Source organism: Diorhabda carinulata, chromosome 1 (genome assembly GCF_026250575.1).
Source record: "Diorhabda carinulata isolate Delta chromosome 1, icDioCari1.1, whole genome shotgun sequence".
Classification (NCBI taxonomy): Eukaryota; Metazoa; Arthropoda; class Insecta; order Coleoptera; family Chrysomelidae; genus Diorhabda; species Diorhabda carinulata.
Window position 1 is genome coordinate 29,651,033 of NC_079460.1, and position 18,510 is coordinate 29,669,542.

At 30.0% G+C, this 18,510-nt stretch overlaps 1 protein-coding gene across 22 annotated transcripts in view; it reads right to left on the reverse strand.

The window, feature by feature from the left end:
- Positions 1–18,510, reverse strand: part of LOC130900197 (amyloid-beta A4 precursor protein-binding family A member 2) — a 65,289-nt gene that overhangs the window by 26,825 nt on the left and 19,954 nt on the right. For 11 of the 22 annotated variants that reach the window (XM_057810716.1, XM_057810805.1, XM_057810793.1 and 8 more), the window contains 7 exons: positions 17,323–17,637; positions 17,032–17,215; positions 16,910–16,983; positions 16,048–16,127; positions 14,502–14,708; positions 11,256–11,292; positions 9,827–9,966 (listed from right to left, as the gene is read on the reverse strand). In XM_057810716.1, the coding sequence (XP_057666699.1) occupies positions 9,827–9,966; positions 11,256–11,292; positions 14,502–14,708; positions 16,048–16,127; positions 16,910–16,983; positions 17,032–17,215; positions 17,323–17,637 (1,037 nt within the window). The remainder of the gene's footprint in view (positions 1–9,826; positions 9,967–11,255; positions 11,293–14,501; positions 14,709–16,047; positions 16,128–16,909; positions 16,984–17,031; positions 17,216–17,322; positions 17,638–18,510) is intronic. The other 11 variants (XM_057810672.1, XM_057810726.1, XM_057810734.1 and 8 more) reach the window with 5 other exon arrangements.

The following is an 18,510-nucleotide window of genomic DNA, read 5'->3' on the forward strand; positions in this document are numbered from 1 at the left end:
TGTACCGAAAACAACCATGATAACACTAGTTTTGAAAGTGGATTTTACCAATATTGGAAAATAATGTTGAAAAATTACCAAAACCCTTCATATGGAAAATGGATATTTGTTTCGTGCTGTGACATGCCTCCATGCCTGGTTTTTGTTTCGAATATGGGTAACACAAAAATGCTTTATCATGGCTGACACTAATTTAGACATGCTTTGTTATGTACATTAAAATTTACGTTTTAAACTGATTTTTCATTATTATAGTTTGATTGCTTTATAAAAAAATCAAAAATTGAAAAATTTTTGTCACCCCTATTGACTGCATTGTTATTTGTAGCCACGAAAATATAGTACGCTCATTTGTCAAAAAATTCATACAAATATTTTTTTATAACAATCTTCTAGTTTATTTGGTACATACATGACGATATATCACATATGATCATTAAGGAATTGATATGTCTCGATAAAATGACTATAATTTCCATCAATTTTTAATAAAGTGGTTCAAAATGTAATTAGTTTTATTTGAAAATGCATAATAGCACAGATTTTATATGAAAGGTTTATTTACAGGATTGTAAAATAAAAAACGTGATTATTGATACCGTCTCAGCTGAAGTTTTAAAAGTTGGAATACAAATACATCTTAAAAAATAAATGAGGAAACACTAACGGATTAACTGATAATTCTATACCTCAGTGACGAGAAACAGGATATTACTTTAATATGAAATTGTTAATTATCAATATCAAATGACACCCAATTGTATACAAGATATTAGATTAGGGCATTTTTCTTGAAGTTCAATAATAAATATACACAGAACTGAATTTATATGAAAATATCTTTGCAAAAAAATATTTGTGTGCTTTTTGGGCACTAGCATCATGTTACTATAAATTACTCTAGTTATATATCTAAATCAATAAATCGTATTCTCTTGATAAAGACTCAACTCCATCATTTTTTACTCCCAACAGATACAATAATTGATTGTATTGTTAAACTTAAGTTAATTAAGTTTCTTCGGCTATGACATCTTATAGCGTTTTGGCAATTGTCCGATGAAATTTTTGATACTCACTTACTCACTTACTATAGTCTATTATGAATAATATATATATATATATATATATATATATATATATATATATATATATATATATATATATGTATATATATATTATACAGTTAAAATATTCTTTCAAGTTATATCTCCAGTAATTTCGTATGCAATAAAATTTGTATAAATATAATGAATATATAGAGTGTATACTTATATTTTTACATAATTAAACTTTTCATAATTTCTAAAAAGCTGAATATAAAAAAAATTTAAATAAACCGTTATTTATATAAACTTTTGGAAGAAAAGAATAGATTTTATTTTGGAACAAATAATGTTAATAATTTTATTTTAGAAATTCTCCGTAACTGGTATATGATATTATATTGGTCTTTACCTCCTAGGTCATTGAAACTGTGCCATTATTCGTTTTCAATAAACTATATTAAAAACACAGATCAAAGACTCCCTAGATACATATAGTATTTTATTGTGATGCTTGTTTGGGACGGCAAATTCTCCTCTTTTAGATATTTCTCTGATTTGGCAATATAGCATACTAGTTGACCTTTTATGTTTTTCGCCAAATATCTTTCCTTACTTAGTTTCAAAGTCCGCATCAATGTTTTGTCGTCGATTTCTCACTAAATTCAAAGCGTTTGATTAAATAACAATTCCGGCTTCTCAACGTTCTTTTTACATATAACGTATACAAGAGGAAACACCATAGGCTGAATACACACGGATCAAGTCAAAAGAAACTCATATATGATGCAAATCATTAACCAGTTTGCAATGAGTAACAACCTTTGTATTTGAATGAGGATCTACAGACAGGGCAACTGATTTCCAACCAGTCTGCAACGTGATTAATGAAACTCGACCTGTTGATTCGCTGGAATCCCCACATCTCAAACGGTTCAATAGACGAAGGTTATTTTGTTTTCAATCTGATCACGACAACATCACGAATTTGTCACTTCAACAGGTCAGTAATTCGTTTTAAGTACAATTACTATCTTCATTTCATTTATTTATTCATTTATTGTTTCTTGGAACTACATTTGTTATTTTTTTAAGTAAAAAGCAAGCACAAGAGGGTAAACCCTATTACACTCGAGTCGTTCGTGTGGTGTCTGTCGACTTCGAATTGAGTGGAGAGTCGAAAACAAATTAATTTCTTTTTAAATTTGGGCTATACAACAGAAGTGACCCCTACGCCGTTTGACATGTTACAGAAGCGAAGTTGCTGAATTTAAAATTTGGTAACTTTTCAAAATAGTAGGGGGTATTAGTATGTTTGCAGGCAATAAAAACCACCGATCGTTTCTTCCTGGAAGGTATCATGGCGACTAATAGGAACGGCCTTTTTTCAATTAAGACTCTTTTTCGATTTACGCCCTAAAAATTGAATAATGTTATTGAAACGATTATCGACTTCGAAGACTGATAAAAAAAGATGCCGAAAAAAATTCACGCTAGGAACTAAACTAGAAGTATTACGTAGTATAGGAGCTGAAGAGAAAATTGTTGAAAATTGCAAGGGAATGGAACTTGCGAAATCTACCATTTGAATTATTAGAAGACATTAAAACGTATTTGCAATCTACTGCACCTTTAAAGGTCTCGACATTAACACGCCAAAAAACTGGATGTGTATGTGTAAAAAGTACTAATTCAGAAGTTAATTTCCTTCCTGAAATTGGGCAAAACGATTTGAATCTAGCACATGATCTCGATTATGCTTTTTTTATTATTTCAAGCAAGGAATAATCATCCTCCTTGAAAACGATCCTAACGTCGAATGTCGCGCTTAAATTTCTCAAGTCACTGAAGAAAGAAATAGACAAAAAGACAAGATAAACTACATTGTTTTAAGCCAGGCCTATCATTAGCGAAAAATGATGACGACAATAATGTGCACTTACAATTTCTTCATCGCCTTCATATTAAAGCCATTTAAAAAAAAATGTAACATGAAGTTGTTTTATTTTAGTTTATCGATTATTGTTGGTTTTTTGGAGACTGTTATTATTTTATATACAAATTTATGTACTTGTTATGTATGTATTTTCGCTTCGAATGAAATGAAAAAAAAAATGAATTTTGAATGATAAACAATATTACATATTTAAAATTTATTTGGATCCGATACCGTTAAATTTGTATTAGAATAATTGATTTCTTATTTGGCTTTTACTTAACATATCTAGGTCGTGAAGAGAGGTATGGGTGCATTCCTAAAATTTTTAATATTCATAATAGTAAATAGATCTTTATTTCTGATAATGTAGATCAACTAAAAACCAATAGATTTATAGGCGAGCTGTTGGGGTTAGTTATCACTTTTATCGCCTTATTTTTACGCCTCTGGAGCAAATTCTTTTTTAATTCTGTTTTAAGTTGCCTGATTATTTTTAGTTAAAAGACTAATAACGGTGTTGTAGAAATTCGCCTCTAAACAAAAGTCTGCAAGCACGTAAGTAATTTACAAATTAATTAAATATTCATTTAATTTCGAATAATGATTAAGCGTAAGTATTTCAAAACAAATAAAAATTATTCATAATCTCAATTTCAAACTGTTTTACAATAATAACAAAATTGGCAAGAAATATAAAAATGATAACAGCACAAATTAAATTTGAACAACACTGTATTACAACAAAATTGACAGTTACAGAAGTTGTTCAAACTGTTGGGCGCTTAATTCAATACACTTATTACACCGTTTTGTCAATGAAAATGTGTCTTGAAGGATAAATTTGGATGGGATTGAATGATTTCTGCCGCAGCTTGAATTCTAACTATTAAATTTTGTTCACATTCGTTGATTTTTTCGTATACTAAGGGCTTCATATAGCACCATATAAAAAAGTCGATAGGATTAAGTCAGGAGGCCAACAATTGGGTCCACCCCGACCAATCCATTTGTCTCTAAAACGTCTGTAATTTCTTGCCGCTGCAGCAAAATGAACAGATGCCCCATAGTGTTGAAATCACATGTGATGTCTAATATTTAACGATACAAATTGCTCCATTTAATTTATTTGGTAAAATGTAAGACCCGATTAAGCAATCTCCAACCATACCCAACAAAGTGCGGATTTTCTTCATCCCAAACGTGACTATTTCTAGAGATGAAAATTCCTTCCCTAGTAAATCTAGCCTCGTCGGTATACAACACATATTTTGGAAAATTTCGATTTTCACGACACTTTTGTAAATACCAGTTTGAAAATTCCATATGCTCCCGAAAATCTCTAGGTTCAAATGCTTGAACAATGGCCAATTTGTATGGATGTAACACTTGTTCTTTTAAAACTTTTCATACAATATAATGGTCCACTTTTAAACCGCGACCTACAGTTCCGAGTACTTAAAGATGGCCTTTCAAAAATATTATTTAATATTTCCTCTTCAACACGATGGGGCATCTGTTCACTTTGCTGCAGAGGCAAGAAATTACAGACGTTTTAGAGAAAAATGGATTGGTCGGGGAGGACCCAATTGTTGGCCTCCAAGATCACCTGACTTAAATCGTATCGATTTTTTTATATGGGGATGTGTGAGGTCCTTAGTGTACGAAACGAATCTGAACAAGATCTAATAGCTAGAATTCAAGCTGCAGCAGAAATCATTCAATGTGTAACAGTGTAATAAGTGTATTGAACAATTGAAATTGTGAAAAATTTGTTTTGAACTACTTACGCTTAATATTTATTCGAAATTAAATGAATAATTAATTAATTTGTAAATTATTAACGTCCTTGCAGACTTTTGCTTAGAGGCAAATTTCTACAACACCGTTCATTTTAGCTCTATAAAAGGTTATTAGTTTTTTAACTAAAAATAATCAGGCAAATTAAAACAAAATTAAAAAAGAATTTGCTCCAGTGGCGTAAAAAAATAAGGGGACAAAAATGACAACTAACCTTGACAGCGCGCCACTGGTTAAATTTTTCCAAAGTTTGTTTATGTCAAAATATTACTTTATTAAGGAGCATATTGGTCACCAAATTTGAAAAAAAATTAAAGGAGTTCTTGATTCATGGCAAATTTTTGATTTTGATTTAAAATTTTCAACACCCTACATCTCAGCAGCTAGGGTTCGTATTCCTATATCAAAATAAATCATTTATTGAGATCTCTCTGTGGTAGAGCGTTGGCGGTCAAATATAGAAACCATCCCGTATAAGTTACGGTAAAAGTAATAAATTCGGTGATTATATAAAATTACTGGTGATTATACATAATCACAAATGAATTTGGTAGCTTGATTTATATTTTCGACGGCCGAAAATATGTTTTTAAAAAAATTTATTAAACTCAAAATTACACTAATTTTATAGAGTTGAATGAACTAAATTAATTTCACAAGCGAATTAACTATAATTCATTGAATGAAGTAAATTCATTCTTGAATGAACAATATTCATTAAAAAGTTAATCACAACATTCGTATTTATTATAAAATAAATGCTGACAAAGTGTTTATGGTATTTGATGCTATTGCGTTTTATTTAAAGAATCTTCTGGAATTTTCTCCATGTAACTCTCGTAATGGGGAACGTGATAAAAATCCCTCACTTTACGAAAAATCGCTTAGCAACTTTTTGGACGTGACAACCATATGATTTCCGAAGTAGTTCTAATTTCGTTGCATGTAGACGTTTTATCGCTATCCTCTCGTAAAAAATAAAACATTGAATAATGGCTGGTATGCTTGAACGATTTTATTCCAAATTACTTAATATTATGGATACTAAGAAAACTAACTGCGGTTAGATTAGATAGTAACTACTCAAAAAAAATCTGTACTCTATTCTACTGGCCCAATAAGCAGGGTTCGTTGATTTAAATCTGATGTTAAATCTGATCATCAATCAGTCTTAAAAATGATGTCATACTTATAAAAGGTCTAGCTTCTGGCATGAAATTTACTTCAATTATATTTTATGATCTTTATTACTTTTACAGATATAAAGGAATGAATAACTATGAACTTCAAGACTTGTTAAAAAAATCCAATTTGAATCAAAAAATCTGATTTAAATCCGAATTTATCACATTCCCCATTAAAAGTTGGGGATTTCATAAACTGACCGGTAAATTTTATAAATATTAAATAAGTCATCATATTTACCAAATTCAATGGTGATTATGTAATTTTATTAATCACTGATTTATCATTTTTACTGTTATATATCGACAAGCGACACTGTGAAGAGATAACGAACAGGAAACTGCAAAACCCTATGAATAAACAATAAATAAATATTTGACCACGTGTGGATTCCATTTTTTAATTCTAATAATATATTGGTCAAATTCTCATTAACGGTGTGTATTAATTAAGGGGGCCTTTAATCTAAGTTAAAATATATTTTTAGACATACTTTGCAAGAATATTTAAAAAAATACACTATAAAATAATGTATGTATTAAAAATATTCATCTGAAGAGTTATATTCACAATATTTACAGTTTTCACATTCTAAATCTATACAGCAAATTTTTTAGTGATTATCAGGTGCTGCTGAGAATAAGACGAGATTCGATTGAACATAGGAATTAATTGAACAAAATATCACTCATCAATGAATTCTTACTCCAATAAAAATAATTAATACATCAGATTATCGGGTATTTTGATGCAATATACACGTTTATTTAAAATTATTTTATTTATGATTCTACTATTTATCATCACAAAAAAGTGCAATAAACCAGCATGATTTTTTCTGCATATTACTACAAGTTTAGATTCACAAAACATTTTAGTAAGAATACTAAATATTCATAATGTGAAAGTGAAGCATGTTTCGTATACAAACATAATAAGGTTCAAATTTATACATACATATGACGAGGATTTAGTTCTTACAAATATTCTCATATAAAAAATATGTGATGGACAAGAACATATCAAAATATTTTCAAATTGAGAAATCGAAAGGAAAGGTCTAATAAAATCTGGGAAACAAGCAGGCTTACAAAACTAAATGTAGATGTAGATGAATCATAGTTTGTGTGAAACAAACAAGCAAATTAAGATTTTACAGTATCATGAATTAATGGCAGTGAAAGTGATAATGAAATATTGGAAGAATAAGAAATAGCAGGCATATTAAGTATGCAAACAGTGATTATATTCAGATGTATGGATCACCACAATAATTTATGTCAAAATCCTTAAAATTTAGTTGGTACTTCGTAATCCCAGAAAAAGCACTGAACAAATAAAAAAACGGGTTAACACATTCAAGTTGTTAAAATGAAAAAAAAAACAAAATAAAGAGCAGTGTATTAATTTTTGAAATGTATAGAAACACGGGCTAGTTATTTCTGTATGATGATGGTAAGTATTTTGAGTGTTATAAATGGCGCTTAGAAAGTCGGAGCCACAAACTGTGTTGTATTATAATATAATAACATCTCCATGTAGATACTTCTATTTTTATCATTTAAAGCATTATTCTTATTAATATTAAGTTGTTGCTTGTTGTTAGTATACGTTATTCATTGCATCAAATGTAACATTTCTATATACGTGCCTGATACTTTTGCTCTGCCTTTGACTCATTTATGAATCAAAATAATCATTTATCATCATGTGTATCACGCTAGAAACTGGTAAGTCTGAAACGTGCCTATAGTAAAAGCTCGAGAAGAGTGGAAGAGAGTGAGACTAAGATGGGCATATAAATCTATCTAACCACAATGGGTTTCAATATCCACGTCTTGTCAATCTTCCTTATGCAACCCCAACAGCGGTTGCTTGAAAAACCTGCTTTCAAATATGGATTCTTCATTTGTGCTTCTTATCTAGTGTGACACCGAAATAGCGCACTCACAAGAGAAATTCAATTCTGTTTTAAAGATCAAGGGAGCTCTCACAAATAATTTACTCTTTTTGTAAAAACCACGACTCAGTCTTAATATACGTACACCGTTCTTCAATAATGTTAAGACCTCCTTACATATTATTTGCCATTGTTATAACGTCCTAACCTTGGACCAGAATAGTAACATCACTGGCAAAGCCTGCGCCGTGCACCTCTAAACTTTCCAACTCAACCAGCAAGTTGTCGATAACCATAGTCCACTTTTAGGGCATCCTCACTTAAACAACAATTGCGTGGTAAACAATTTTTTTCGGATAAAGAAGTTATATGTGCGGTAAATCAGTAGTTTGCAGAAGTTGAACTACCTTTATTTCGAAACGCATTAGGAATGCTAGACCATCTATGAAAAAAATGTGTTAACCTCAATGGAGAAATAAAAATATTATCTATCACAATTTTTTATTGTAGTTGGGTATGAGTGGGTCAGAGGCAAATCAAAAGTAATCAGCCTTCTTATATGTTGCAAATTTAAAATAAATTATGAAATCCAATATTTTCTTTAATTCATAAAATAATTTTAAGATTCCTTTTAGAAACACTGTTTATTTGGAAATAATAATAAACACAGAAGTCTCCCAAACGATATTTATTAATATACAAACAATAATTAAGAAAAGTTATCTTAATCCACATGGAGAAAAGAACATCAATCTCATATTATTGAAGGAAGATTAGAAAAAATAAAATGAGAGGTATTCTGATCAAGAAATTTGAAAAAATCGATTTTTTTTCTTATTTTCAAAGCTTAGACTTTTAAGAATATGTCCATGAATAGATTTTTTAAATTTCGCATCATTTTCGGAGAAACAGTAGATTGTGTGACGTAGCGTCTAAGCCGGCCAAGTGGAACGAGTTATTCTACTGTTATTGTTTCTCAAACTTTAAAGGCGTTATTCTCGAAACTACTTTTTTTGAAGTGGTTAACACAAGTTTTACCGGACCGATTCCTTTGAAAATTGGTGGAAATCTTTTTTATATATCCTTCTGTTGCGTCTGCCTTGGATTTTAGAAAATTTCAATTTGGAATATTTTTAAAACATCAAGAAGATCAAAAAAAGGAGCAAAAACATTTTTTTTGGCTAAGGTCAATGCGATTTTAATACAGATTCACAATTTCTTAAATTTGTTTCCAGATCACTACAAGGGCTAAAATCATGTCAACTAGGGTGCACCGTTTTTTTTGTAGGCCCCACATTACCGGCCTGTAATTTATTGAAATTTTGATTTTGATTTACATTTTTCTACGTTATTTTTAAAAATACCTAAAATTTAATCTTTTAGACCAGAATACCCCCTTAATTAACCTCTTTTGTTAATTAAATTACATTTTCGGTCAGATATTTGTGAACAATAGTTTTAAAACTAACGTTTATGATATCAATTTGAGATAGTGATTCCAACTTAGTGGCAAGTTAGATCACCATATTATGGCCTTTAGTTTAAATGAAAAGAAATTGAAAATATATTTTGTGAATATGTGACAGATAATTGTTTACTACTGACTGAAATTGTGAGAAAATAGTTATAGAATTGTGTAGGATTTATGTAATTTTTTAATAACATATTATGCAAGGAAAGATAGTTCCTAATAATTTAACGCAAAGGTTGGAAGTTGCAGATGTATTAGATAGACACTATTAATGATACTTCAAAATATATTATTGTATTTGAGGATACAAGAATTATATATTACATGAAGCTTCCTAAGAAATCAAATTAACTTGTAGTAGTTTACAGAAAGTTCGATAACATTTTTGAAACATCGAAATGATTGTAAAATTAGAAAAGTAACATAAACGTTCGAGACAGTGATATAGCAAAATAAAGGGTGCCACTTAAAAAAAATTCATGCTTTACCTTTATCCTAGAAACAGCTTCTTCTGCTTGCATCATTCTTGTGGTTTTAGTTGGTTGGCCTTCGCATACGAGTTGGGTAGATCCCAAATATCTTGCTCGAAAGAGAACTCCTTCTATCAACACTGAACGTTGGATCACATCTGTAAAGAATGGCATTAACTGATAACTTTTTTCTAGCAAAAAAATACCAATGAATAAATAGCACTCCGAATATTCAAAAAAGTGATAAATTTATTAAAATTAGTTGCTTGATGCTCAAACAGATTTTAATAAAAATTGATTACATACTTTTTATAGCAGCTTAATATAAGATTTATTTAGTTACTATAATTAAACTGTATCTTTTTAAATGTTACCATGAAAATTTTTACATATTCTTATAGCAAAAATTTTATTATAATTGATCCTTTCATTAGAATATCACCTTCAAAAAGTAAATTTGATTATTTTTAATGTTTAAATATTTTGCGCCACTGTATACTTTGAGCATTAAAATTTTTTTTCTTATACATTTGAAGAATTTCAAAAATATTTTATCTTTTGTTGTAAAAAAATCACAACAGCAGTTTTAAGATGTTAAAATATATTTTCTGAATTTTCGAGTGTTATCCAACTATTTAGTGAAACAGGCTGCAATAATATAGACATGGAAATATGGTGAGTTTTTACCAAATTTACACAAACATTTTTATTGATAATATGCTCAATTTTTTGAAAAAAAAATTATTTTAAGCTCATAGCTTTCCACTAAAATACATACAAGTAACCAAGAGAAATTTTCAAATTCCAAATATCAATTTGGTGTTAAATAATCATAGTATAGACTTATAAAAATTTAAATCTTAAAGTTTCCTTTTCTATATATCACATTAAACTGATTAGTTTCATTATTTTTTAGGTAATATACTTTGCCCCAATATTCTATTGATCTCCATTTTTGATGCTGTATTATAATCAAGTACTTTCTGTAGTTTCAACACCTTTTTAAATTTCCAGATTTTGTTGGACTATTGTCATTACATTGTAAATAAAACATAATAGTGTTTAAATTTCAATTATCAATTCATTCTCGAAAGAATAGTACAAAAAGGTGAGAAATATATATTTAGTGATTAATCCTTATTTAATCTCAAACTTCATATGCTATTCATTAGACTTTTTGTGTTATATAGACTGGGAATAATTCCCATATTGTACCTCTAATAAAAAATTAAAAAATGTGTATAAAAAAGTAATTAGTTGAGTTTCTAAACTATGTTGTGGTACTGTGCAGATTTGGTACAACCATTTAATGGTGTGAACATGAAATTTGATAAAATCATTCTGTTTCACATTCCTTTAAACTTACCATAAAATTCCAAAACGTTTCGCAAATTAAATAAAGTTAATTTTTTAAGAGAACTACAAAACTAAAAAAAACAAGACTTACCTTCTTTATTCCTGCCTTTCTTTTTGTTATCTTTTTCCTGAAAATAAATAGGGAACTAAGAAAAAATATTAAATTTGGATTGAAAAAATGCCTATGTACAAGTTTAAAGCCTCTAATTTTAAGGGTTAGGTCTATAATTGCTTTTAGTTTAAGTTTCTTAGAAACTAGTTTGGATATTTACAAATTAATAAAAAAGGAACAATTTATATGGTATGGTAAACTATTACTTAATAGTTTTTAACTATTATCAATTCTAGTATTGAACACACTATTCACCAATACTCACACTCTGACGAAAACAAAAGTTATCGTTTTCAGAGACCTACGGGTAACTAAAAACTTGAGCAAGGAACAACGTATCATTTTCAGGTGCCTTAGTAATTGTTGATTCATTAAATTGTATCCAACATAAATGACTAGTTTATAATTCTTGGCAAATAGTTTGCTTGATTTTCCTTAACATTAAAACATAATAAGGAAAAGAATCTGATGGAGGGTATAGATGTACTTAACAAAATTGGTTTAAAATACTGAATTTGGAAAAAGAGTTGTATCTACAAAATTAGCTGTAATGATTGTGATGTGGAAGTGTATTGGGCACGCTAGGAGGTCTGTTAATGGCCTATATAAGGAGCACCTAGTTCATTTAGAGTATGAATAGTATGAAAGTTTTAAAAAAATTAATATGATATTATCTAAGTCTAAGATGTTAAGTAGGATCCACTTAAAAAGCATAGGCTTGACTCTAATATATCTGTTATTTTAAGAAGTGGAGTTTTACTAAACACTTAATAAGCTGTTTTATCAAGTTTATTCCTTTAAAGCTTTTCGTGTATATATCTTGTGTAATTTCTATAGTGAGTACACCTTATCTAATTCCACTGTGATTGTGAGATGCGCAAAAAAACAAAGGAGACCGCATTACAAGTAAATGCGATAGTAGAATCGTATGTACAGTTAGAGAATAAAATTTTTAATACAAAATTCTGGGAATAAAAAGGATAAATATACTTATATTTTTGAAACTCAAAAACTAAAAGTTGGGATAAAAGATTTCTTTTATTAACTGTTCCACCAGATTTATAGAATGGCGCTAAATCCTAAGCTTTCGAATCTATTTGTTTCTCTGACTTTTTACTTTTATTGGGTTTGGTGTGGAATGATGAACTTCTTTTTCCTTCCCTTTTCAATATTTTTAGATCTTTCTATGATATTTTTCACTGTGCCTTAACTAATACCAAGTTCATGTGCAACCCTTTCCTACATTTTTGCTACTGGAATCTTATCAGGTTGTGCCTCCAATAATATAAATTTAAATACATTATATACTATTTGACGATATACATTTAATATCTTAAGTTTAACAAGCGATTTAGAAGCCATATCAAAAAATTAACAGAATGTACCACTTTTTGATAAACAACGTTTACTCTAAGACGTTTTCTTTTTTAATGGAAAATATTACAATTATTTACACGTGTGACATACGCGCATTCAAAGATCAGAGACAAAATGAAATTGAACACTGTGTAAGTCATAGAGCTGATAGTATTATATTCTCAGCAACTTTCAATTTGTCTAGCTTTTCAATTTGCCGTTTGCTTAATTGTAGGTACAATAATAAGGTGTTTAGTAAATAATGTTATGTCTAAAATGCCAGAGGTCAGATTAAGTTCTTCATTAGTATCCTATTCATTTCAATTATTACGTGGTATAGGTTTAAATCAGTCAGTTCAGATCATTGGTAATAGACATAAAATAAAGGTCAACAGAAATCTACAAGCATGGAAAATTTTTTGAAACACTCTATTTTCTGTTGTGAAGGAATCGATATTCAATCAACTTCTACTTACTCTATCTATCTATGTTGAAAGTTTGCACAATACAATACAATAGCATAGTACTATTTTATATAAACGTTTTTTCAAACGATAATAAAAGTGTGAATGCCTGGCAACTAAGTCACCGACTTCCAACTTCAAGGTCGCTGAATCAATTCTTGGGTGAAAATTTATTTTTAGCATTCTCTATGTTTTCTCTCTTTAATTTAGTTTCAAACCATTAAAATTTTCTAAGCTTTAAAAAGAATTGTGCAATTTTGTAGTATTAATTCATTAATCACATTTATGGAATTATTTTCCATGTAACGATTCTAGCCTTAAGTAATGATATGATAGCTTAGAGCAGCCATACTCAAAGTGTGGGGGCTTCGCGAGACTCCAGAAAAAAAATGGAAATACCTCTAATTTTCAATATTTTTCTTCATTGTTGAAATTTAGTCGAGTAGATTAGTCAATCATTTAGTCGAGTCGATCCGTTTCGTTTGTATCCTGCATAGACTCCACAAAGAGAATATCGCCAAATCTAAAATTAGTTTTCGATGGAGCGGTGAAAATAATAAATTCCATCAAATCACGACCAATGCAATCCCGGTTGTTCTCATTGTCACCAAAAAAGTTTGAGACCCGCTGGCTTGGAAGTAAGATCGTCGCCCTCTAACCTCAAGGTTAACTCTTAATGGAAAAACAAATTTATAATCCACTTCTAATTTTTAACAGCATTTTTGTAAATTGGAATAATTTTATACCCAAGAATATATTCTTAAAAAACATTTTGCTTAAATTAAAACCTAAATCCTAATTAATGCCGTGATGGAAACAAAAAATATAACAGCGAATTAACGTTCAATGGAGAAAATGATAAAGACAAAGATGGTTTTCAAAAGAGACCCTTCGAAAACTTGTACAGAGAGATATAATTTTCGTTATACAAGAGTATTGTAGTAATTTGATCAAACTCACTAATAAGCGAAGATATAAAAGTGAGCGTAAGTTTCTAAAAAAAATGATCAACATTTGATATAATTTTCATGATTCCCAAAAATGTTCTAGGAATTTGAACACCAATAATTTACAATAATTTTCAATTTTTTCTCAACTTCGTTTTCATCATCTTTTTACACCAATACCAACCAGCTTTACTAGGACTTATTTTTACCGCACATTCAAGTGAAGTGTTTTTTTCATAAATATATAGTTTTATTAAACAAACTAAATCTAAGCGTCATACCCAAACTAGTTATAATGTTAAAAAATTTGATTTGGCATTCTGCATGCAACATTTTAACTACAAGTTAGTCTACGAAGAGTTTTTATTATTAGATAGATGTAATGGAGGAGAGTGTTAGAGTGAATTTTAAAGCCTCAGCTATTCTAAATATTATTCTATTCATGCGCAATCTCACACCTTTTTAATTTTATTTGAAGACACCGATCCTTTTTGACTTTGAGGCGATTGGCTTTTTTCTGAGGCAGCTGTCGGGGAGGGAGGATCAGAAATTTGTGTTTCAGAAGGGACTAAAGGAAGGGTACCATCATCCACACTATTTAAAATTTTAGGATTTGCTAGGCTTATCGGAGGCATTATAGTCCGACTTTTAGGTTTTCTCCAACCCTGATAATATAAATAAAAAAGTTAAGGAACATGCTAATTTATAATATATTTCTACATTTAACTATTTTTTAAAGAAAATCTGTTCAAACTATATTTTATTTATCAGTTAGACCACGACACATTTTATACCAATCAAAGACCTGTATTACATTCTATTCCCAATAATGTTCAAACCTCTTTCAATTTCTGGAGTGTAAAGATTTTCACCTTATAGTGAGAAAAGAGATAAAGTGGCTTCCAGGAAAGAATACAGGCAGAAAAATTAAATCCTGGGAATCTGACAGGTCATCTAAGATTCTAGAATTGATAACGTTAGAAAGAGTGACAAACCAATGGACCAAATGCATAACATGGTGGACACAGACATCTCAATTGAAGTGGTAATCACTGACAGCCAATCAGGGGCCATTAAAACTTTTCTTTTCTCTTAAAATGCATTTCTCTAAAATAAAGATAGCCAGAAGCTAGCGCCAGGAGCTAGATTGGGCATTTTTGGACTAAAATGCAAACTGTCCATACCACTGGAACAATCATTCAATATTTTTCAGGTAAATTTGCTAGCTATAAACATTTGTAGCCGGAAGTGTTTGGATAGAAAGCTCTCTAGAAAGTACATTCACATGCTCTTAGATAACCCAGCTGCCTTGAAGGCCCTGAAGGCTATTGAGTACACGTCCAAGCTAGCGTAGGACTGCAAACATACTCTAAAAGTACTAACTAACAGAAACACAGTAAACCTAACGCGGCTACCAGGCCACCAACGTATACCAGGCAATGAGAAAGCAGTTAACCTTGCCAAAAAAGGGGTAGCAAATCCATATTTTGGACCAGAGCCTTAATTTGGCTCAAAGAGATGCCACATCAAGAATAAACTGAACAGATGGCTAAACCACTAGATGGATTCTTAAAGTAAAAACAATTTAGCCTTAAGACAACCCAAAAGACTATCAGCTAAAAATTTCCAGAAACTACATTAATCTTGTGGTTGGTCTCCTGACAGATTACTGCCCCGTCAAATATAACCTTAAGACGACGACAACAACAGATTCTGCGAGCAAGTCATAGAAATAGCAGAGCATCTACTATTCGAAGGAATAATGCTAACACTTTGGGTCCAAACCACTCCACAAACCCAAGAAGTATTAAATTAATAAGGTTTCAAAAAAATCTTTCTAGGTGAGAGCACTACGTTATGACTAATTTAATATGTACTTAATAATGCTCTTAGTCGGCAACAATATTTTTTTTCATCATATAAAAAGTGTCATGTCTTATTTTTGTTAATTTTATTCATTTAATGATCAATAGCGATACCAAATAATACTTTATTTCAAAATACCTTATCATCGTAAAAACCCTGATCGTCAGTCCTTTGTTGGCCAAGAAGTCGGTCTGTTTCTAAATCGGTGTCATTTTCCTCTACAATAAACATATATATGGTTATCAATTTTTATGAGGAAATATCAAATCTTGATCTACACTACTCAGCTGAAGCGATCTGCTAGATCATTTCTATTGACGTCTTTCTAATGAAAAAAATATTTACGAGGGGACCAGAATAGTATTAAAGCGAGAATGAGAATACAACTGAAGAACATGAATAGAAGCATTAAAATGAAATTAAAAATTAATACTGAATTGAACAAGTAGATATCTAGTAGAAGTCTTTGAAATCATGTCGTAATTCCCTCTTCAATTCTTGGCGACTTAAAAAAAGCAAAACTAGCCGTTTGAAGAATAAATACCATAATGGTAAACGTAAATATAGGACTAGAATTGCAAAGAAAATATTTCATACATGTAAACTTACTGAGCACACTATTTACTACCACTGAAGTAACACTCACAATCACACATCTGGTCTGTTGAGCCTTCCATAGGTTGCTGGTTCATATTCGACTCAAAGAGGATCAGACAGTGTAATTGTGTTGATATAGTATTATTAAAGAGGGTGTACAGTATGAATATCCCAAACAGTTTCAGATATTGCAACTTGAAAGGGAACTAGTTAACTCTTTACAAATATTAATAGTTCAATTAAAATGTTCATACAGTTCAGAATATAATGGATAAATATAACCACCTAATAAGGCAAAGACAGATATTATGAAGCATACCTCTGTATGCATTCAGGAGAGAAAAATATTTCTATTAAGATCTTTTGGAAATAATAAAAATTGCTAGTGTTATTTTACTAATACCTTCTTCCCCTCCACTATTAAACTTCCTCTCTGAATCTCCACTTGCATTTGAAAGACCCCTTTGCCTGAAATGACTGTTATGAATATAAAATAAAACAATTTTCCGTAATTATTAATAATACCTGGGCACCCAAATAGGGCTAGTTGCATTTTCTTCGTCACCTTCTTCAGGATGACGCTGTAATGGTAGCGTTTTTGTCCTTTGTAGAGTTAACCTAATATCTTTTAGAGCTGCTTCAACATCGTTTGTTTTTTCTCCTTGCATTGGGCGATGAGGCGCAGGAGCAGGAGGAGGAGGTGTTTTTTCTACAATATACATTACTTCTAATATAACTATTAAAATACAGAGTCAATAATACATACTGAAATATTGTATACTATTCAATTTTCGTTCAGGTACCTTGTATACTTACCAAGTGAATCTGTTTGAGATATCGTCATAGGTTCTTCAAAGCTACTAACACAACCATTAATATCAATAGAAGATACATTACGTATTTCGTTTTTTGGAGACAAACCATTTTCATTAATTTTAGTAGAATTTGATTTACAAATTCCTTGATTGATTTCCCTTTCTATTTCAGTTATTTGTCGCTTCATGAGCATTACAGTTGGGTTATTATTATCTGTATCACTAGCATGTCCGGATGATAAACCATCTTCTAATACAGGCATACTAGAGTATAAGCGTAACGAATCACTAGGAATAACTAAGTCTGTATTTGATCCTAAAAAAGTGGTAATAAGTACATATTTTCAAATCATCAATTTTGAATAATGTTTAAGGTGATGTAGGGTGATGTTTGATTTTAGAAATGGTACAGCTAAGCTTTACAATGCAATAAGATTGCTGGTCTTTCAACTAAACTTCATCATTTTTTTATTACTTCTAGCATTTTCCAAACATTCTATCAATAAATTTTTCCATTCACTCTCTAATATAATGGCAAAAGCTTTTTGAGCATATAGATCAACTATTTCTAATGATCAAAAAGATTCGATTCCTTGAATATGGCAGTCACGTCATTGTACAACAAAACGTTTCCGACAAATTATAAAATATTTCATCAAAATCAAGGTATTTTTTACAGCTTGATTGATGTAGGATGATAAAATTTATTTTGTTTTAAAATATACGTGCTTCAACCTTTTGGATAATAGTGTGGTATACTAGAAATGCTTTATTAAATTGCTTCTAATAGTTTCTTTGATATGCATGGGCCACTATTCAAAATAAAAAAATCTTAAACATGTGCCACCATTTTTTAATGTCATTATTGAAGTCTAATCAAGTTTATATCATCCTATGACTACCAAATTATTTGTAAAACAATATGGAAGTTACGAGACCACCTTATCATGACAGCGGCAGTAATAAGAGACTCTTCTGAGAAATAAAGTGCTATCTTCATACTTTTGTAATCTTATATATTCTTTAGAATTCATTGTATATTAGACTTGTCTTAGCTTTTGTTGAGAATTCGTTCTTAATATACCACTTGTACTTTATATATTTTTTAAAAAACCAATCTTTATTTATAGTTAAGTTATAACTCGGATTTGATTTCAAATTACATCAGATGACAATAATGAAATATAAA